This window comes from Phodopus roborovskii, unplaced genomic scaffold (assembly GCF_943737965.1).
Source record: "Phodopus roborovskii unplaced genomic scaffold, PHOROB, whole genome shotgun sequence".
NCBI classification, from domain to species: domain Eukaryota; kingdom Metazoa; phylum Chordata; class Mammalia; order Rodentia; family Cricetidae; genus Phodopus; species Phodopus roborovskii.
In genome coordinates this window covers 47,467,270-47,490,280 of record NW_026126433.1, presented here as the reverse complement: position 1 = coordinate 47,490,280, position 23,011 = coordinate 47,467,270, and the positions used below count along the sequence as shown (strand labels likewise).

General features: G+C 38.7%; 1 protein-coding gene across 1 annotated transcript in view; it reads right to left on the bottom strand.

Annotated features, from left to right (window-relative positions):
- The window catches only part of Catspere (catsper channel auxiliary subunit epsilon), a 92,633-nt gene that overhangs the window by 40,181 nt on the left and 29,441 nt on the right, over positions 1-23,011 (bottom strand). Inside the window, exons 6-10 of the mRNA XM_051185776.1 lie at positions 18,440-18,464; positions 12,877-12,954; positions 8,050-8,156; positions 5,414-5,906; positions 3,076-3,553 (exon numbers count right to left, since the gene is read on the bottom strand). Coding sequence (XP_051041733.1) covers positions 3,076-3,553; positions 5,414-5,906; positions 8,050-8,156; positions 12,877-12,954; positions 18,440-18,464 — 1,181 coding nt within the window. The remainder of the gene's footprint in view (positions 1-3,075; positions 3,554-5,413; positions 5,907-8,049; positions 8,157-12,876; positions 12,955-18,439; positions 18,465-23,011) is intronic.

Below are 23,011 nucleotides of genomic sequence, written 5' to 3'. Positions count from 1 at the left end.
GTCCTATTGTCCCAAAGACAAAACACACGGCTTCTAGTTAATGGTGGCAGTCTCTTCAGAAAGCAGGCCTTCCTCAGCTGCTAATTTCCATGGACCTTTCTGTTCCAACAACCAGTGCTTCCATTATTTTTGCCCCTGGTTCTCAATGAGCCTCATTAAAGCAGCTAGAAAAACCTGTGACATAGGCTGCTTTGACATTCCCTTCCCAAGATTAATTCACTTTTTTCCCTAAAACTCAGTTTCTGGATATGGGTAGTCTCTGGACACAAGCAGAATAAGTTGATGACTACATGATGGATGTCTTCTCACCAGATTCCCAAGGAGTCTTTAGCCCCATCTTTGTTGCACATTTCTAATGATAGTCTGGTCTATTGAGCCCTCACCAGAACTGGCCCACTGAGCTTGGTGTACAGAGCTGGAAAGACAGATGGCTCAGCAGTTGAGAGTGTCCTGCTGTTCCAGAAGACCTAAATTCTGTTCCCAGCATGCATGGCATAAGAAACTCACAGTTGCCTGTAATTCCAGCTCCAGAGGATCATCTCTGGCACCTGCACTCATGAGCTCATAATTCCACCAGACACACTCACACATATACATAATTAAAACAAAATAAAAATAAATCTTAAGCCTTGCATGTAACATTCTAGGGCTTCTTTATCCTGTGTGTTCAAATTCTTCCAAATAATTCCTACAAATTAGTCTTGGAGGCTTGAGAACTACTTACTGTCAAGTCTGTCTACAGCAATGACTGTATCCATCCGGTACCATTTTTGTTTACTTTGGTTTGGTCAGTCACATTCTTATTATTGAAAGAAACAGTTTAGGAATGATTTGTTTTTGGCTTACTGGTTGAGGGTTGAGTTTCTATTGAGCTGACTCTTCTTACTTTGGGACTGAGTAGATGCTCAACATCATGCCAGCAAGAGTGTATGCAAGGGAAGACTGCTCATGGCAGGCAGACAGGCAGCAGAGAAATGCCTGCACTGGCTGGCTTTCTTCTCTTACCTCTGTTCTTTCTTTCAGGACTCCAGCCTATGGGATTGTGTAATGGCATTCAGGGCAGGCTCCCTCCCCTCCCCCTTCCCCCCTTAGTCTGTCCTCTCTGGAAATGCTCTCACAGACAGACATTTTACAAATCTCCTTAGGCACCTTTCAATATAAATATCATGGACATGTGAGATTTTGGAATATCTGCTGCTCATCCACATAAATGTGCCAGGAAAGCGGCTGGAAATAGGAACAGTGAGATCAGGCTGTGGATCCTGGTTGAAGGGCAAATGCAAGGATCAACAGAGCTCAGAAGTCAATAAAACACCATCGGGGATGTTTGGCTATTCTGAAGTTATGATATTGAGGATTAACAACAACAACAAAAACCGGCTGAGGGGCAGAAGCTGGTGATGCAGGAGAAAGAGGGTTGAGGTTAGGGGTGGGAGAAGAGGTTCCTTAGAAACCAAGTGAAAAAGGCATTTTAAGGAAAGGCTTAACGATTATGCTAAATTGTTTCAAATGCTACTGGCAGATCATTCAAGGTGACTGAACACTGACCTCTGAGTTAACAGGGCTGACAAGTTGAAAGTCTGCTAAGCAAGGATCCAAAGCAGAGAGTGAAGAGAGGAGGAAAGAGGGTGATGCTAGACAACACTTTCTTGAAATACATGAGGGAAGAAAATTGAAATGCTGTGAGGTAAAGGCTAACATGGTGTCAAGAAAGAGTGATTGCGAATTTTGACATGTAAATCCATTTACCCATATGATTGGAGGATGAGGCTTCAATATCTTGAATGGCTTGTTTGTGGAGTAGCATATAGATCTATATAAACCTACATTGGGGTTTGGGGATTTAGCTCAGTCAGTGGTAGAGCACTTTTCTGGCAAGCTCAAGGCCTTGAGTTACATTCTCAGTTCTGGAGGAAAAACAAAATAAAATACACAAACCTACATTGATTTATTGGTTGAATCATATACATCCAAAAAAGAAGTTGAAGTTTTAATTCCCAGGACCAAGCACTTCAGAATGTGATTTTTAAAAATATAGTCAGATGTAGTTAGCCCCTAATCCACTATGGCTGATTATGGTATGTGTGTGTATGTGTGTGTGTGTGTGTAAGAAAAGTCAGAAGACAACCTTCACCTGTCAGAAGTTTCCTTTATACCTTGTCTGAGGCAGAGTCTCTACACCAGTTGTAAACTAGGCTGCTGGCCAAGAGTCTTTGCTCCCAGCCTCTCATTTCCTATGGGTGTGCTGAGATTATAAATACTGTGCTATTGTACTTAGTCCTGGGGATCTGAACACCTTTTTAAAAGATATAACTTGGATAAGGAGTCAGCTCCTTAAGGACTCCTTATCCAGATTATATTTTTTAAAAAGGTAGCCACATGAAAACAGACATACGTGAAGAACACAGTATGTTAACAGGAGGAGAGACTGGATTGATGTGTGTGTGAGAGAGACAAGTAAAGGCAAAACAACAACAAAACAAAACCAAAAAACCCAAAGAACAAAAACAACCGACACCACCCCCTCCCCAGGAATCAAAGGCAAACACCACCCCATCTCCCAGTGCCAGGTTGCAAAGTTGCAAAGAAACAGGTTCTACTGGTGCCTTGATTTCTGGCTCCTAGCTAGCTTGAAGGATTGTGGCGTGGAGCTACACCTCAAGGTACTTAGTTGTGTGAAGCTTAGGAACATTAAACAGTATAACACTTCCAGAGGCAGGCAGATCTCTGAGAGTTCGAGGCCAGCCTGGTCTATAAAGTGAGTTCCAGGACAGCCAAGGCTGTCTTGAAAGACAAAAGAAAACAAAATCAGTACAACACCTCTTACTCTGACAAATATATACACTACTTCCTTAGGATCTGCCAACCGAGTGAAAAGAACGTTTTGAGTCTGTCATTCTGCCAAATAGGATCATGGTTCAACACTCACTGGTCAAATTTAAAATCTATTAAGCTTTAGATGCTAAATATATACCAGTAGCCATCAAAAGCACCACATAGCGGAACATTTATAATCTCTCCACCACCAATGTAACAGAACCCAGAATACTTTTAGCAGGGTTGAGAATTCCTCACCTATGACGACGTTGTGGATTTTGCTGCCATGTGATAACTTTGACAGATTTGACTCTCCGGTGTCTGTTCTTATAATTCCAGTAACAGTGAAGTTTTTGTAATAATAGTAAACCATGTGGGCATCCCATAGGATTAAATCCGGCAATGCTGAGTAAAGAAAATGTGAGACTAAGTTTCTGTCTATGGGCAACTCTAGTTGGAAGTCCTGGAATGCCCAGTTTCCTGAATCTTCGTTATACAGCAGCATGCGAACTCTTTTAGTGGTGGTGCAGGAAGAGCAGTAGTACACTATCAGGGCAAGTTCCAGAGGGTGCCATGTGTATTCAACACTTTCTATCGCCACGGTGACTGTCGGGCCAAGCTTTAGAGCCACTCTGAGCATTGAACTATCTATTACTTTCAAAAATCTAAACGCAGAATATCCAAGGTAAAATTCACTTTTTGTCCATATTGCCAACATGCTTTTTCTTTTTTTAGACTAGAAAAGGAAAAAAACAAATAGAAAAATCTTCAGTGATAGAGAGTGGTCTAGCCATTTCTATCTTCTACTTTTTCCTATACTTGACAGTGAAGAGTAGAGGCTGGGAGGGCGGCTCTAGGCAGCACGGATGGATGCCAAGACCCTAGGTTCCATCCCCAGCACCAAAAATAATAAAATGGAAAGGAAATAAGTACCGAGGGTTTTTGGTCATATTTTAGAAAATAACACTTTAGGCACTGAAGTCCATTATAAAAAATGTCATATTATATATCAAGAAAATAAATAATTCCATTAATTTTTTTCTTATATTTCTAGCAGTAGAAAGAATAAATAATATTTTTCTTCACACTTTTAAATACACCAGCCTATCCTTGCTTACTTATTTATCACTTTTGCCCAGCATGGTGGTATATACCTGTAATCCCAGAAGTTAAGATTGAGGGAGGCAGATTTTGAGTTTGAGGCCAGTCTGGGCTACATAGTGAGACCTTGTCTCAATAACAAACAAACAAACAAACAAACAAGCCCAAATATCCCATGAAACAAGAAAACAACAGTAAAAATCTTTGTTTTGATTTTTATCATTTTACACCTGTATCTATTTGTGTCCATGACACCACGCTACTTAAAGTGTAATATTGACAGTGTGTTATGAGATTTATTGATTATTTAGAAATAAAATATGAGACCATGCAAAGGATTTGGGTATAACCACAAAGACACAGTCATAAGGTCCTACAATGTTGTGACTCCTGGCATCTGAACTCTGACTGTTGGAGGTCAGCCCTTAGGATAGCTTAACATTGGAATTTGCATCTTCCTCTGAGCCAGTCTGTTAGAATAGTTTTTTTTTTTTTTTTTCCCTTCTGGAATTTCTCTTATTGTAGCGATGGTTTTGGGAAGGTTGGGGGTTAGAGGTAGGGATAGAAGTGGTGGTATGTCTCTTGATTCCTGTCTTCTTGAAAGAATGAATTCAGTCAAGATATAGGTTAAGTGGAGGCTCATTCCTAAAGCATCAGTGTAGTTGGTAAAGTTAAACAGAGAACCCCAAAGAGAGAGTGGAGTGGGCTGCCCCAAGGTGGAGAGCAGCTTGCTGGGTTCTGTGTTGTGGATTTATAAGGTGTTTTACAAGTGTTTATGAGGTGGGTATTAGAGTATTCAGGACCTAAGTAGAAAGTGTTGTAACAAAGCCCCACCCCATCTTTGCTACCAGGAATATCCCACCTCTACTCTCCAGGATTCAAGGCAACTGGAACTATAGTCATATACCATTCAAACCTATATCCTTCCTGGTCAGCTTGGTTATTTCATACATTTTAACATTTAACTCATGTACTTGATTTTGCTATACCATATTTCTTTAGGAGCTCAACAATGTAGTTAAAAGAACATTTACATTTTTGTGCAATATTTATGTTTTGTAGTGAGAATGCTTTGATATCTATTATCCAGATATTGTGGTAATTTGATTAACCTTTGATAGTACAGGGTCTTGGGGGAACATATTCAGGGAATTTTTTGTTCCCACAGTATGACTGCATTGCTCTGCATGATAGCATACAAGACTGATTTTTTTTTTTTCTTTACTGTTGGGTATGCATCTTTACTGAATCTGAGAAACACAGCTGTTCACATCTTTAAATAAAATAACTGTCTATAGACCCATATGAGTTTGAACATGCTGAATCTTGTATGATCTTAGAAGGTAAGTGGGTTTAGTACTTGTCTTGGAGAAACAATAACCATGCAAAATTCTGCTTAGTAGAGCTCCTGGTATGTTACTGAACAAACATTATAGCAATATATCTAAAAGTATGTTGATAACACACATACTCACATGTATCATTTGTTACTAACCTTAAATAAATATCTGACCTGACACCATCTTCTTCTTGTAATGCCAATAATTTTGGTTTTAGGAAGACCTTTACTTGAGTCCAGTTTTTTAAATGTTTTTGCAGTTTTTAGGTAAATAGCACCATTTATTAGAAACATAATTCCACTATTGAATAAGGCCACATCAGTCACACTGTGCCTTTCAGCATCACTCAGGATACCTGGGGGGACTCTTATTCTGGTCCAGGTATGGAAAGAATCATTTGATTGGAAGGTTTCATGGTCAGTGACCAGGACAGTAAATGTAGGGATGCAGGAACTCCAGGTAGACAGCAAAGGACTGCCAGCTGGCAGAGTGAGTGGTAAGTCTCCTCTGGTCTCGGGTATGGTGGTCATAGGAGGTGTCATCAGGATCATGAGATTTGAAATGAAGCAGTCTTGGAAAGCCACTTTGTTTCCTCTAATCTCTTTCATTAAATCATCCGAGGACATTGGCAAATGAATGTCCCAGGTTCTAAGGTGAGAAAAATAAAAAAGAGAAGAAAAGAAAGAAGAAAGATGATCTCTCCTTATAATTCATCTTGCATAGTTTATGCATTTTAAAAATTCTAAGCTTTTATCAACACAGGCTGCTATGGCTCCATTTTTTATTCTTCACTCTGAAAGAGGAAAATAATCTTGACTTGCTGTTCTTTCTTCTGCAGTGTGTCTTTCTAACTCCAAATAAACCACCCCATCTCCCTCTTTCTTAACATACAGTTTTGCACATCACTTACTGCTTTCTTGTGTGGCAGATGAAGGCACATCTTTTCCTCCTTACCTCTTTAGTTAACTATACCACACTTATTAAGTGTGTCAATGAATCCTTCTGTGGCCATTAGCATATAAAGCAGCCAATAACAGACATTATGTGATGGATGTAGGAAACTTTATGTACTGCCGAGGAAGATATGAATGGTGCGGTGACTTTAGAACTATGTAGTTTAGCCATTCTTCAAAAATCAAATGTGGAAAACACCATATGACTCAGAAATCCCACTCCTTTATATTTATCATAGAGAAACAACTGAAAATCTGCTCCCAGATGCTCCCAGGAGCATTATACACAGCAGCTTCTTATCAACTTTAGAGTAAACCATGTGTCGTGTTTGTATAATAGTGGCACTGGGTGGACAATTGTGAATGTACCCTACACTGTGAATCAGTGTGAACCACAGTTTAAAACAGTGGATTTTATGGCATGTAAGTTATTGTTCAACAAAGCTTGTTAAAAATAGGAAAGGGCTAGGCAGTGGTGGTGCATACCTTTAAATCCCAGCACTTGGGAGGCAGAGGCTGGTGGATCTCTGTGAGTTAGAGGGCTCTGCCTGGTCTACATAGTGAGTTCTAGGACAGCCAAGGCTACACAAAGAAACCCTGTCTTGAAAAACAAAATAAAGCAAAAACCAACAAACAGACACAGGAAAGGAACATGTTATTATAACTATAACTGTTGGAACCCAGCAGACTGCTGAACCCACTCCCTGATTATGGGCTGGACACTCATGGCCATATCATCACATTACCTGGCTGCTCACACCTTACCTGGCTGCGCAGGGGACTCAGTTGCGCAGGGGACTCAGTTATGCATGTGCAAGTTTCCCTTTTTAAAGCAAGTATGCCAAGAGGGCCCACTCTCTCTTGCTCCTTCTTTCTCTTCTTGTTCCTTCCTTTCCTCCCTACCAATAAACTCCACGTGGGTGCTGAGTCTCTTGTTTGTGTTTCATAGTTGTATCAAAAGAACAACACATACTCCTTCTGCTAAAAAGGTCTTCAGCTTGGTTTTATATGAATGGCTTCTCCTACCTTCCCAGCTCCCAAGTGTTATAAAAGCATGACAAACTGAGTTCTGGCTTATTCCTTTGAAGATCTGAGTGGCACTTCTTACTATCTATTCATTGCAGTTTTCTGCATCTCTTGAAATTTGTCTGTTCTCTCAAGTCCCAGTTTAAAGGCTCTTATATACATCACCCTCCACCTACACTATGAAGACTCCCTGATTTGGCTGGTCACTTAACTTTCAGGAAAGCACTCCCTACTCCCTCTCCTGCAGGCTTGAGTCAGGCATTGTGCTATACAGCAGCCTAGGTTCATCTCTATGAGGACATCTCTGTTTCTTTGTTGAAGACAGTATCTATAACCCTTAGTTACAAGTGCTTTGCCTGTGCCTGGGTGCTCAGGGGGTTAAAAAAGCCTGTCTATACCTTGTGTTGATCTACCTTCCTTAGTTAACAGATGCTGACTTTCTGGTTAGAATTTGTGGATTGGAGGACGGCTGTGGTGGAGGAAGGCTGTGTTGATGAGCACTGGGGGTAGACAGCGACTGTTACTTCCATCACACTGCTGTAGCCCACTTTCATGGCTACATTTAGGGACATGGTCACCCCTAAAGAGGCTTTTAGATTGAGAGTTAGGTTTTTAAACAAACAGTGCATTATCATCCAAGAATCTGACTGGTATTTCTGAATTGATCATCAGGTGGAATTAACACAATTTTCTTCTTCTTCTCTTTTTTTGGAAATTACATGTCGGATACATTTTATAAAAGTCCACTAATGTTTTCAAATCTCTTTTAAAAATTATGATTTTAAATTAAAGATGAATTAAAAATTAAATACCCTTCCTGACTTAAGGCATCTGGGACATACACTCTTCTCTTCACTGTTGTATGAATGTAAGGGTGCTGTCCCAGGGTGTTCAACAACTTGGTTAGTATTCTGGAATTCTGAAAAAAAAAAAAAAAAAAAAAAAACAGATAAAGTTTTTCTTTTCTTGCTTCCATAGCCCAAGATATTTGGAAGTACTTTCTTATATTTAATGATGTGTTAATTTTTTTCTTTTAGTTAAGATAGTGTTTATTCTTATACATTCACCATACTTTCAAGATTTATTTTTGTTTCTTTTAACCATCTAGCTTCCTCCCCATAAGAATTTTATGAATTATAAATGTCACAGAATAAGGGTATAGTTCAGCAATACAATACTTAATACAGCCTATAAATTAATATAAGCCATAATAAAGGTTCCAACACATTGAAAACATTTTTGCGCTATCAGAATTCTATGTGAATGAAGATTACAGAGATCCTGAAAACTAAGTTTTTAATATTTATTTGTGTTTTTGTTGTGGGTAAGAGGTACATATTGCCATGGCCCACATGTGGAGGTCACAGGGTGATTTGAGGGAGTCAGTTCTGTCCTTCCTCAACCTGGGTTCCAGGGATTGAACTCAGGTCATTCAGGCTTGGTAGCAAGAAACTTTACCTGCTGACCAACCTTACTGGTCCCAGAATTAAAAAAAAAAATCTGTCAGCATTCAATACACTAGATGATCATCCCATCTGAAGCATTTCATTGGTGCCAATACTCCCACTTTTTTGCTGCTCTACTGAAGGTCTTCAGAATTTGACCTTGAATCCTTTTCTCATAGTATGGTCTTCTGGCCTACATGGGTATCTGTACTCAGATATGTAAAAATCTAACTAACTAGAAAAAGAAAATAAAAGAAATGGATGCTGTCAATAGAAAGGAAACCATCCTTCACTGAAGTTAAAAGTTTTTGTGCCCCAAAGGACACTGTCTACAAGGTAAAAAGACCAACTGGGTGTGGTGGCACAGGCCATAATCCCAGCACTCGGGATGCAGAGGCAGGTGGATCTCTGTGAGCTCAAGACCAGCCTGGTCTATAGAGTGAGTTCCAGGACAGCCAGGGATACACAGATAAACCCTATCTTGAAAAACCAAACCAAACCATTTCAAACCGAAACAACAAAACAGCCCCCCAAACCAACAACAGAACCCCAAATAACAAAAAAACAAAACAACAACAAAACCCCAACCAACCAAACAATAAAAACAAAAACAAGGTAAAAAGACAATCCACAGATGAAAGAAAATATTTGGAAATCACATCTGGTCTATGATATTAACATACAGGATATATAGAAAGCTCAGTGTTCCAAAAGAACATGACCACAAATGAACAAAGATTTGGAAAGACATTTTTTCCCAAAGATGATCATGTAAATGGTAAACAGGGCATGAAGAGATGGTCAATATCACCAGCCATTATAGAAATGCAAACCAAAACCACAATGATGCTGGGAATGTGGAGCACACACCTTTAATCCCAGCACTCCAGAGGCAGAGGCTGAAGGATCCCTGAGTTGGAGGCCAGCTAGAGCTGTATAGTGAGGTCATGCCTAAAAATCAAACAAGCAAACAGCATGGTAAGATTCCCCTATTGTGGGGATGGCTATTTAAAAGAGCAAAACAACATCACTGACTCCACAAAACCTGGAAAGTGTCACCAGGGATAAGGAAGAATTGGAGCCTTTTGTAAACTGTTGATGAAGGTGGGGAACACTGCAGGTTTCTGAAAAAATCTGAAGCAGAATTACCAGCATGGTTCACAATAGCCCCAAAGTAGAAATGAGTCAACTGTCATTGAAGGACAAACAAAATGTGACATGTGGTGCAATGGACTCTATCTCAGCCTATACAAAAATAAAACAAACAAACAAACAAACAAACAAATACATGAAGATCTTGTGCCAAGTGAAGAAAGAACAAATCACAAAAGTCACAAAAGAACATTCACCATGCATAATCTACAAATCAGAGGAAAGCTAACACTCTTTCTTTCTTATTCATCTATTTATTTATTTTATATCCTGGCCAAGCTTCCCCAACACCCTCTCCTCCCAGTTCCTCCCTCCAACCCAACTCCCACCCCCAATCCCCTCATCTTCCATCTCCATTCAGGAAAGGGAAGGTCTCCCTGAATATCAATGGCATATCAAGTTGCAGTAAGACTAAGCACCTACCCATGTATTAAGGCTGGGCAAGGCAACTCAGTAGAAGGAACAGGGTCCAAAAAGCCAGTAAAAGATTCAGAGATGGCCCCTGTTCCTACTGTTAGGAGTCCCACAAGAAGACCTAACTACACAATTGTAACATACATGCAAGGTGCCTAGGTGAGTCCTATGCAGGCTCTCTGGTTGACTGTTTAGTCTCTGCAAATCCCTATTGAGCCCAGATTAGTTGACCATGTGAGCCTTCCTGTGGTGTCCTTGATCCCTCTCCTTTCTCCTCAAAAGAAAGCATTTAGGTGAGGCTTGCTTACAGTTTCAGAAGCTTAGTCCATTATCATCACAGTGGGGAGCATGGCAGGATGTAGATAGACATGGTGCTGGAGAAGAAGCTGAGAGTTCTACATCCAGATTCATAGGCAGCAGGAAGAGAGAGCCACTGGGCCTGGCTTGGGCTTTTGAAACCTCAAAGCCCACCTCCTGTGACACATTTCTTCCAGCAAGGTCACACCTACCCCAACAAGGCCACACCTCCTAATCCTACTCAGGTAGAGCCACTTTCTGAGCATTCAAATGTTTGAGCCAATGGGGGCCATTCTTATTCAAACCACCACAACCACCAAATTATCAGTGCACACCCTCACAACGAGATCTTGACTCCTAATACAGTCTACAAGATGGGCTTGGAGCACCTTAGAGTGCCAGAGTCTAAAAGGAGGGGAGGAATTTCAAAATCAGACCAAATCAAACCAATGGTAGAAATGTCAAAAGGGACATAATCTAATGAATGGGTTCTAGTGAATAAGCAGTGTTGTGTTATAACCCAAGACCATGGAATAAGTACGTAAGTCTGTACTCATATAAACAAAGCATTAGGCAAATAAATGAGTCAGAGTAACATATACACTTTTCACAAAGAAAAAAATTATAAAAAAAATTATGTAAACTTTTGCTTTAAGAAAGTAGAGTGTGAACCCAAGAAATAGTTGAGGGGATAAAGGTACTCACCACCAAAACTGATGACCTGAGTTCAATCCCTGGAATACACGAGGCAGAAGGATTGCCTGCTGATCTCCACATGTGTGCTGTGTCAAGCAATGCATGCATGCTCACACACACACACACACACACACACACACACACACACACACATTACCAGGCCACACTGATAGGATAGACCCTCAATGATATGATAGCAACCACTCTGGAAGTTTGTGGTATTTCTCTTCGAGATGCCTAACTCCAGTCTCATTATGAGAAAAATCTCAGATAAATAGCAACTTATTGACATTCTCCACAATACCTGACCAGGAATCCTTTCTAGGAATCTTCAAAATTGTGGAGATCATAAAAAGCCTCTAGATACTATTACAGCAAAGGACCATCTGAGGGGAAAGTGGGCAACGAAATGATGGTAATTGGGAACAGAAAAGGGGAATATTGGGGAAAACTGAGGAAAGACCAATATGGATTTCAGTTAATAACACTGTAGCAATATTTCATAAACTGTGACAAATATACAAGTGTAAGATAATAGGAGGAACTATCTTTACAATAATTGTATAAATGTAAAACCATTTTAAATTAAAACTTTATTAACAAATTAATGAAAGGTATGAATATGTGAGCTTTGTATTTTACAAACTCTTTCAAAAAGCTTCATATGAAATGCCTATATTACAAGGCAGATACATGGGTGGATATTTTAATATTTTTATTTTATTTGTTAAATATAAGGAAACAACAATATTTATTCTATACTTTAATATGGATACTGTGCTCAATTAGAATACAAATGTGAAAACATTGTTAAACATAAGGAAGCTATAAGTGTGAAATAGAAGGTTAGTTAAGCAAACAAATAAAATGTCTACCACTGATATGAGTAGGCCAATGAATGGGTTTTAGGCAAGATTAGAAAGAGTTAATGACCAATGACCTGGGACCAGTCAAAATATACCTCTGAGGGCTTCTGAGAGGGCTCCGCCAGTTGTGGTAAAAGCCTGGCAACCTGAGTTCAACCCCCAGAGTCCAAATAAAGGTGTAAGGAAAGGACTGGTTGCACAAAGCTGTCTTTTGTCCTCTCAACACATGCCCTACCATGTTCCTGCTCCAAACACATCTTATGCAAACATACTCCCTCCCCTGTTTCTTACTCTCTAAGATAGCAACAGGCTCATGAGAGAGTAATAGCCTATACTAATATTTCCTCAGCTTGTTTTGATTGTAATAGAATACAAAACTTAAGTCTCCAAAGCAGTAATTTTATAACAAATACAAGGAAGGGCCGGCACATTTGCTGTGTTATACCTTAGCTATGTTTCTAAGGCATGACTTCAATGGAGATATTCACAGGACATCCTTAAGACACAGGAATGGCCCATCTTTTTCCCCTTGATGAGAAGAGTGTTCAATGTAGATGTTAACAGAGTGTTCAACGTAGATGTTAACAGTTGTAGAGATAAGTGCAAGTTAAAGATACCTGTAATGACCAGGCTGAACAAGGGGACCACAACGGAGTTTTAAACTGGCTTCAGTGAGCTTAGAATCCTATCCGTTGATTATAGCTTACACTTGGTCCTCAAAAAGATAGACAGCCCATGTGATCTGACCTAAGACAATATTTGTACTTACCAGTGAAGGTTTTGTTGCAGTCCACTGCAACTCTTCTTTGCTGGAACTTTCTGGATCGTACACCCATAAAGTGACAATCTAGAAAAGAAAATATGAGAGGTACAAATCAGGCTCAGTGAGTTATAAATAAAAAAGAGGACACAGTTGGAAGGGGTAGAGGGTAGAGGGGGGTCTTGGAGTATTTAGGGGGAGGGATAAGGGTGAGGATAAATAAAATAACTTTCTTTGAATATATAAAATTATCAAAGAATATTAAAAATACATTAAAATGTTAATTTCCTTATAGTTATACAAATTTCTTTTTGTTGTTGTTGTTGTTGTTGTTGTTGTTGTTGTCATGGCAAAACTACTCAAAATGTTAACTATTTCAAAAGTTTTCATTATTGGGCCTGGAGTAATGGTTCAATGGTTAAGAGTACTAGCTCTTCAGAGAGATTTGGTTTCAAGTCCCAGCACCTACAGTTGGCTAAGACGGTATTTTTGTTTTGTTTTTTTTTTTTTTTTCCCTCTAGAAAATGGGTAATTATCACCTGCTTAGGGATGGTTTTAAATTGTGCAGGGTTGGGAATGGAAGATGATGTTCAGACTCAGGAATTTCTTTTAATGGGATGGGATATAGGTAGATTAACTTATCTCCTTGTGAACTATTTTAGCAACTATTAGCCACAGACAACTTACATTGTTACAAATCCTTGCATGTTGAAACTTAGCTAAATTAACTTTGTATTCCTGTCTTGGATAATTTGTATATTATAGTTGTCATTTTGTTTAGGCTCTTCTTTCTGTTCATGATGTTTTGCACACAAATATAAAACTATATCATATTCTATGTATGTATGCTTCTACATATGCTCAAGATATTTTGTATATTGATACATTATAGGATATTTTTTTAACTTTTAATAGATTTTTAAAAATTTTATTATTTTACATGTTGAAGGATATTTTTTTTTATCATGTTGCACTATACAGTTCTATCTCTGGTCAAGACATTTCAGTTCTACCTCTGTTTTAGAGATTTACATATGTATATAGTTACAAATTTGAGGTCATTGTCCTTATGCTACACATCAGTTTTAAGATTGTTTAAATTATTTGGAGAAGCTTCAGTCAGTGAACCTTTATGTTTCTGAGAATTACAGATTATAGTTACCCATGTTTCTTACACCTCATGATATTAATTAGGTTCTATATGTGCTCAGAGATGTATCCAACATATATATTTGATCTTCAAACACTTCAAAGATCAACAGAATATGGCATTTCAATGTTTTAATAATTTAGAACTCTGTTGGCATGAGACACTTGCTCCTGACAGCACTGAGCTACTCCTGAGAGTAGGACGGGTCCTGATGACAGTCAATTTGGAGTTTGTTCTCTTCTTGGCTACTGGCCTTTTGGGCAAAGAACTGCCCCCACCTTGACCATTGACTTTGGACATGCTATCCTAACTGGGCTAGCAAGAGATAAACTAAAGAAACTGCTAAACCTTGCCAAGTCAGGTTAAGACAGTCTTTCAGATTTTCCTGCTTCTGAGATGGTCTGTAAGGTACTGTAGGCCTTAGTTAAAGTTGGTTGCCCCAGCGTTACTGTGAAACCTTGGGTGAGTGTCCAGGTAGCCTGCTGTTTCTGTTTTAGCTCTCACCTTTAGGAAGTTGCATGCTTGCACTTCCTGCCTATCCAAGTAATGGTATTTTCCTTCTCAGCTCTTTGATGAGGTTGAAGAATAGACTGTTACAGCTAATATTCTCTCTTAGAAAATACTAGGTACAAGACTTAGACTTTCCAGATTAGGACAACTATTGGACATGTAGAATGTGTTTATTGCTCAATGTTGCTCTTGCTGGTTGTAGGTCTTAATTTGCATATGTTTTTACCTTTCCTTTTCCTGGAATATACTTGATATTTGTCACCATTGAATATAGTTTTTGAATCAGGCTTAAAACCTTCTTCTTTAGGCAAAAAGAGGAATTGTAGTGGCATCTTGCCTTGCCAGTGAACTTGTAGTTAGTGGCCACACCCTTTAGGCATGGTTTTAGGTGCAGACATGACCCCTTAAGGTGGTGCATGCTCTCTTGTGTTGAGGACAGCATCAGAAAAGCAGAGACTGCATCTTCTGGAGCTTATTTACTCTTATCTGTGTAAGTGCTTCCCTAATAAACACCTATTTATCATTTATCTTGGGTCTGGTAAACTCATTAATCCCCTGCCTTCACATGGTGACTGACAACTATCTGTAACTGAAGTTCTGAAGGGTCCAATGCCCTCTTCTGCCTCTGCATGCACCAGGCATGGAAGTGGTACACAGACATATGTGTAGATAAAATATTCATGCATGTAAAAACAAAAATGGAAAAAGCCATTATTTTCTATTTTAAAACATCAAAAGCAGTGCTTGTAGTTTTTCATAACTAGAATAATACATATGTCCATGAAGAGTTAAAAACTATCTTTCTATACATTGAAGGAACTAACAATAATATTCTGTATTAATGATCACACATCTTTATGCCATAAACAAACATGGTAGCCTTCCTATACACTTCCACACCTTTCACAGAAAATGAAATCATCCTCTGCCCATCATTTGTAACTTATTTTAGTACTTGAAATGCATGGACAGTTCAATAGAAACAGATATCATTGTTTCCTTATTTTTTTTCCTTGAAAAATTTATTTACATTGCCAAAGCAAGCTATACTGAGAATAGAACAACAACAAAATGCCTCTCCTTCCCATCACTCAGGGAATCAGTTATTGTCTCCATTTCTGTAAGTTCTGAAAACTTTTCTACAGAACCAATAGATACCATCCTCCCTCCTTTTAATAAAAATATATGCTCAGTCCAGTTCCTCATGAACATGCCCATGGGCCAATCTGGTCTAGGCAATTCCTCAGTGTGTGCTTTCCTGTCAGATGACTGTAGACTAACGAGGACACTGGGTTTCTAGGGATTGAACCCAAGTCACCAAGTTGTATGACAGTACTCCTAGCCCCACACACTATGCCTTCTTGCCGACTCCATATTGTAATTTTCCCAACTACTGCACAGCAGTTTCCTTGGTAGACCTCCCCCACAGCAATATTTGAGAGCTCTTTCCTTCTAGCTGCTTGGACAGGACTGCTCAGGTAGATGAAAAATGGAATTTTGGTGTCATTTGACTCTGTCTTGTGAGGAAATGTGAGGGTCTCTCCCTATCTTTAAGGGCCACAGTTCATTTCCCTTGTACATTTCCTTCTGGGTTATTGTTAAGATGGGGATAATTGTCTTTGTCTTTCTGTATCTGACTGGAGAGTGTCATTATTTAGTTCAAAATACTTTGTAATTTTTTTCAGGCTGGAGAGATGGCTTAGGGGTTAAGTACACTGGCAGCTTGTTCAAAGGAGCTGGGTTCAATTCCCAGCACTCACATGGTGGCTTACAACCATCTGCAACTCCAGTTCCAGGGAGTCAGGAGTCCTATTATGGCAAAACACCCACACATTAGAAGATTTCCCTAAAGTGGAGGCTGGGTACAATGGTATATGCCCATAATCTCAGCAATCTAGAAGTAGAGTCAGGGAGATTGCAAGTTCAAAACCAGCTTGGGTTGCCTAGTGAGAGAGGAAAACAAAATAAAACAAAACAAAAAAAATTGAACCTGGAGATTTTCTAAGCAGTTCTATTATTAATTCCTAAGTTAATTGCCCAGTTGTTACAGAATGCATGGCCCATCATCTCAGTCCTTTGGCATTTATTGAGTTAGCCTGCCAAATCCTCTGTATGTTTGAGATGGGTATACAGTATGAGATACTAACTATAGTATTAGCAATACTTATTATATTAAATTTATTTGTGGCATTTAAATATTTGCTGCGTCCTAGTGATTATTTTAGCTGCACCTGGCCTTTGAGAGCTTCTCTTAGCTTCTTTGCTGTTGTGTTGTGTTGTGCTGTGCTGTGTTGTGGGCTTCTCTTCTTTGCTTCTGAAATAGTTCTTAAGTCTCTTAAATATAGGGTGGCATCTTTCTTTTTGGAAAATCTTAGTGATAAGTTCCTAAGTACTGTGGTGATGGCTTATATCCTTTGTTTTGATGCTATTCTAGGTGATGCTGACAGATTCTTGGCATGTATAATACCAATATATAATAGGATATGATTGTTTTATGTCTTCTAAACATGCATTTAAATGTTATTTATTATTACGCATGCATGCGTGTGTATGTGGTTGGTGGAGGTCAGAGGACAATTTTGTGGAGTTCCATGTTTAAGTGAGTTCTGGGGATTGAACTTGTACAGTACTGCCATTGATACTTCCTGTTGCCATTTTAGTCTATCTTTTTGCATATTTAAAAAAGATGTCAATGAGTCTTGGAACTATGTCAAGTTTTAGGTTTTAGAATTATACTGGATTCATAAATTGAATAAGCAGCTTTGGATAATGTTTTTAAACAAGCTGTAATGACACAATAATGAGGGTAGGGACTTGTCCTGCTTGTGGCTGTGTGCCCAGCACATAGATTAAGAGATGCTGGAGATCAGATAGTGATAATCTGTTGGGACATCATTAGCACCATTTGCTCTTTAAAGGTGAGCAAAGACTCAGAGACCATCTGTTGTTGACACCTTTCAAAATATTTGTAAAGTTTCTTCCCACTCTCTTTAGTAGAATTTGGTGCCAAATGCTCTACTTTTGTGATCAGCTCAGTTACTACATATTGCTAGAAAAATCTAGATTTAAAAAGCATTATCAGAGAGTCCATGCATTATATATTTTGCCTAACTGTAATTATGTCTCCTTTGTTTTTTGGTATAGTGTTTTAGACAGACTCTTGCTGGGTAGCCCAAAGCTGTTTGTTCTATATCCTTGATAACTTGAGATTATCAGTTGATTGAGCCCACCATATAGCTGAAGATAACCTTGAACTCTGGACCTCTGTCCCTGAAGTGCTAACATAGGCAAAGACCACACCCAATTTATGTGGAACAAGCCAGGAAAGTGCCATACCAAAGAAGCTAAATCTCCAGTCTTTAAAAAAATAATTTCGTGTGTATGTTTGTGTGTGTGTGTGTGTGTGTTTGAAACAAGCTCAGCCTGTCCTCAAATTCCTGACTCTCTTGCACTATCCTCCTGATTGCTCAGATTACAGACCATGCCTGGCTTCTGTAAGGCTTCTGTATTATGTGGATTAGACTTATCAAATGTACCATGTAATAAAACTGAGAATATCCAAATGACACTAATTTATAAAGCCATAATGCATGCATATTTTACCAAGTAAGAAAAACCAAAAAAATGTCTGCTAATAGTTTCAAATTTTCTTTAGCATTTTAACAGAAGACACTTGCATAATCATCACTGTTTCTGCTGTTTAATGGAAGAATACTGTAAATATATGGTTGGACTTCCCTGACTAAGCCTCATGTCAAAATAAGGGGTCTTCAAAACATACTTTGAATACAACTACTCTATGGAAAATTTATGGCAAAAGTACTTTGGGAAATCCCTCATCTGGAAACATAAATGATAAAGGGAAAACATGCAGTAATGACAGGGTGGATATACAAAGTTGACAAAAGTTACCTGGGTTAAATTATCCAAAATGTCTCTGTTGAGAGAAAAAGAAATACATTTTAATAAACACCATGTAAGCATTAGCTATAATGCTATATTTTCAATTTACATGTTTCTTTCTTTGTTTCTGTTTTTTTTTTTTTTTTTTTTAACAAATCCACTTTTATTTATTTACGTTTCATTAGTTTGAAACTGGGAAGGGTACATCATATGGACTCTATGTCTAATGGCCTTTGTAGGAAGGTGGCTTCAGAATTTGGTATGAACCGTGTCAGTGTTTCTACACTGAGTATCCTTTCCCCAGATCACCCTGGCTTTGTTTGCTTTGCCTCCAGGAGTCACTGGCTTTTTGTTTGTTTGTTTTTATTTTGTTTCGCTTTTTTGCTTTGTATACATGAGCACATCTCTTGTCCAAGTAGAAGTCAGTTTCATCTTGGCCATAAACACCTTCAGTTTTAAGAAGAGACCTCACTTATAGCCAGCAAAAATGGCTTTGTACCACAGCCTTCCAGACACATTTACCTTTTAGAAGTTCTGTTCCCAGCAATCTTCCACAGGTGCCAAGATGGTGGAAAGAGTAATATGAATGTTTCTAAACCTTTAGCTATTCTTTTTATATTTAGTTACATAAAGAATTCTATGCTAAATATAAAACAAAAATGAAACAAAGCCTAGGTATTTCTTCTTATTTACCAAGGGATCTATTACTCATTTGTTATCACAGGTGCTTGGGTCTTAAATACATATTATTGAATAAAAAAGCTAGTCTGAAAGGCTCCATACTATATAATTCTGACTATATGTCATTTTAGAAAATGAAAAACTATAGGAAGAGATAACAAAAGAAACAATGTATGATTTCTAGGGACCAGGTAGGAGAGAAGACTGAACATATGGAATGCAGGTATTTTAGGATAGTGAGAATATGTGTGTTATCAGGATGAGAGACCCACCATTATACATTTGTCTGTACTCATAGAAAATACAATACCGCCGGGTGCACAATTTTAATCCAAGAACTCAGTAGGCAGAGACAGGCAGATCTCTGTGAGTTCCAGGTCAGCCTGGTCTACAGATCAAGTTCCAGGACAGGCTCCAAAGCTACAGAGAAACCCTGTCTTGAAAAACAAACAAACAAACAAACAAGAAAATACAATATCAGGAGCTACTGACTACTGACAATGCAAGCTTTAGATTTTTGGTGTTAAAGCACTTATATAGGCTTATTAGTTAAAATAAATATGTCAAGGCCGGGAGGAGGTGGTGCATGCTTTTAATCCCAGCACTTGGGAGGCAGAGGCAGATAGACCTGTGTGAGTTCAAGGCTAGCCTGGTCAACAGAGTGAGTTCCAAGACAGCTGGGTATACACAGATAAAGTCTGTCTTGAAAAACCAAAACAATAAAAGTAAAATAAATATGCACTCTGTGGAGCCATATTGATAATGAGGTGTGCAAACATAACAGCAAATAACTCAATAGGGATGTCTTCCTATGCTTCTCTCAGTCTTTACTATGAATTTCAAACTGCTCTAAAAGAAATTAACTCTTTAAAAAATTCTGAAATTGTATTTGATACAACAGCAAGACCTACTAAGAACTTGCAGTTTTAGAGCTTGGTGCATATCCTAGCCCTTGGGGGGGGGGCAGAAGCAGATAGATCTCTCTGAGTTTGAGGTTAGCCTGGCAGTGTGGCTGGGTGCCTGGCTCCTGTAGTCTTCTCCTCCTCCTTTTCTCACTCCTCTCTCTTCCTCAAGCCTAGATTTCTTCTATTTATTCTTTCTACATGCCATGTCTATCATTTCTCCTGCCTAGCTATTGGTCGTTCAACTCTTTATTAAGACCAATGTAACATAAAAGAAAGTAACACATATTTGTGTCTTTAAACAAACATTCCATAGCATAAATAAATGTGACACATCTTAAACTAATATTCCACAACATGGGAGAATTGAGAGTTCAAAGCCACTCTCTACTACCTTGTCTCTAAAAACCCAGGGCTGGAGGGTATAGCTCAATGGCAGACTCTAAAAGAAAGGCCTTAAGTTTGGTCCCTAGCACTGAAAAAACAAAGAAACAAAACCAAACACAATAAAACAGAAGTCCCGCCCCCCAAAGGATGATAGTTGGGGCCAGAGAAGAATGGGAACTTATAGTCATACTTACCAGATTTTCAAAATAAAGATGTGAACTCAGAAAGCCAAATGCTTCACATTGTCCCTTATATGCAGATTTTAGCTTGTAGTGTGTGTGTGTGTGTGTGTGTGTGTGTGTGTGCACGCGCACACATGCCTGCGCTCACCTAAAAATCTAGGAAGAAGACCAGGAGAGGACCCAGGTTCAATTCTCAACACCTCCAAGGTGACTCACAACTGTTTGTAACTCTAGTCTCAGGTGATCCAATGTTCTCTTCTGACCTCCTCAGATACTGCACACGTCTAGTGCACAGACATACATGCACATAAAACATCCATACGCATAATATAAAAAAGAAAATGCCATAAATATACCTAATACCTTGTAAGCTAATTAAAACATAATTTGAAAATAGTTAAATAAGTAAACAAAAGCATGGTAATAAACAAAAGCAGGCAAATAGATCAGCTAAACAGAATAGCCAGCCCAGGAGGCCAGGCATATGTGGAAAACAGAATTGTGAAAAAGCAGACACTGTATATGCATTATTTAGTAAATGGGTACAAAATTAATTACTCACGCTGAAAACAAGAGAACTGAATCTCTACCTTGAAGCTTGAACAAAAACTAATTCCAGGTGGGTTAAGAACTTTATAGAAATAAAAAAAAAAAAAAAAAAAAACTATGTAAAGCTCAATGTAAAAGACTATAATCTTGCAGGTAAGGAAAATTTTCTTAAATGGTAAATTTTAGTAGGCAAAAACTCCTAAGGAAAGAATTTTAAAAAAATGTTTTGCTGGGGAACCTCTCAGAAGAAGAAAAAAGGATTGTAGGAGCCAGAAGGGTTGAAGACACCAGGAGAACACAGCCCACAGAATCAACTAAATAGGGTTCAAGGGGCTCACAGAGACGGAACAGCAATCACGGAGCCTGCAAGGGTTACGCTAGTCCTCTGCATATATGCTGTGGTTGTTTGGGTTGGGTGTTTTGTGCGACTGTTAACAGTGGGAGTTTGGGTGTCTCTGACTCTTTTGTCTGCCTTGGGACCCTTTTCCTTCTACTGGATTGCCTTCTCCAGCCTTGTCATGAGGATTTGTGTCTACTCTTACTGTATCTTGGTATGCCCTGTTCGGTTGATGTCCCTGAGAGGCCTGCTCTCTTTTGAAGGGGAACAGAGGAGCACTGGATCTGGGAGAGATGGGAGGTGTGTTGAGGGGGTGAACTGGGAGCAGCGGAGAGAGGGGAGGCCGCAGTTGAGATGTATTGTATGAGAGAAGAATAAAAAGAGAAAAAATTGATTTGCAATAGTAAGGACCTCTGTTAATAGGGAGCAGAAGTAACAATGTTACAAAACCTGATACATAAAATATTGAAAACACATGAGAGTAATAATGAACTAAAAATAAAATCTTATAAACTACTAAGAAAAAGAAATATGACTCAAAAATGAAGCAATATACTAACAAAAGGAGAGAATTTTCCACAAGCATAAGATACGTTCCATGTCATGAGTAACCAGTAAACTGACAATAAGTGATACAGTGACATAATTTCACATCTACTCCACAGGGCAGTTTTAAATATCAAGAGCATAGTAAGTGCTTCCCACATCACCATCTGGTGAAAGGGTAAGGCAGGAGCCTTTTGTGTACTGGGGCTGTGTACATGGTTGGAAGGCCTTTTCAAAGATAATTTAGACATTATTTACCAACAAGCCGTATCCCAAGCTCTCCTTTTGAGGCAATTGTATTTGAGATACATGCTTTAGAGAAATTGATATTTGAATTCATTAGACCAGTACTCCCCAATTATAGCATATCTACAAATAATACAGGATCTTGTTTTTTAAAAAAATGATCATATAACAGGTGTAGAATGAACAAGGTGGCCTAACTTTCTTCAATTATTTTATTTTACTTTTTTTTTTTTTTTTTTTTTTTTTTTTTTTTTAGATTGGATCTCCCTGTTAGTTTTAGCTGTCCTGAAACTTGCTCTATAGACCAGGCTGGCCTTGAATTCATAGAGATCTGCTTGCCTCTGCCTCCTGAGTGCTGGGATTAAAGGTGTTCGCCACCACCACTGGGTATTTTCACTTGGAATAACTCCCTAGTTTCTGATCAGTGGGCTGCATTCTAGGTGGCAAAGTATTATAAGGCATGCTCTAGAACAGTGGTTCTCAATTTGTGGGTCCCAACCCCTTTGGGGTCACATATCAGATATTACATTACAATCCAGAACAGTAGCAAAATTACAGTTAAGATGTGGCAACAAAATAATATTATATTTGGGGGGTGTCCCCATAGCATGAGGAACAGTATTAAAGGGTCACAGCATTAGAAAGGCTGAGAACCTCTGCTCTGAGTGTTTATGGCCTCATCTGTAGTTGCTGTTGTGTTCCAGAGTTGCTCAAATAATGGGGACCAGACCACTGAAGTCTATTAACCAGA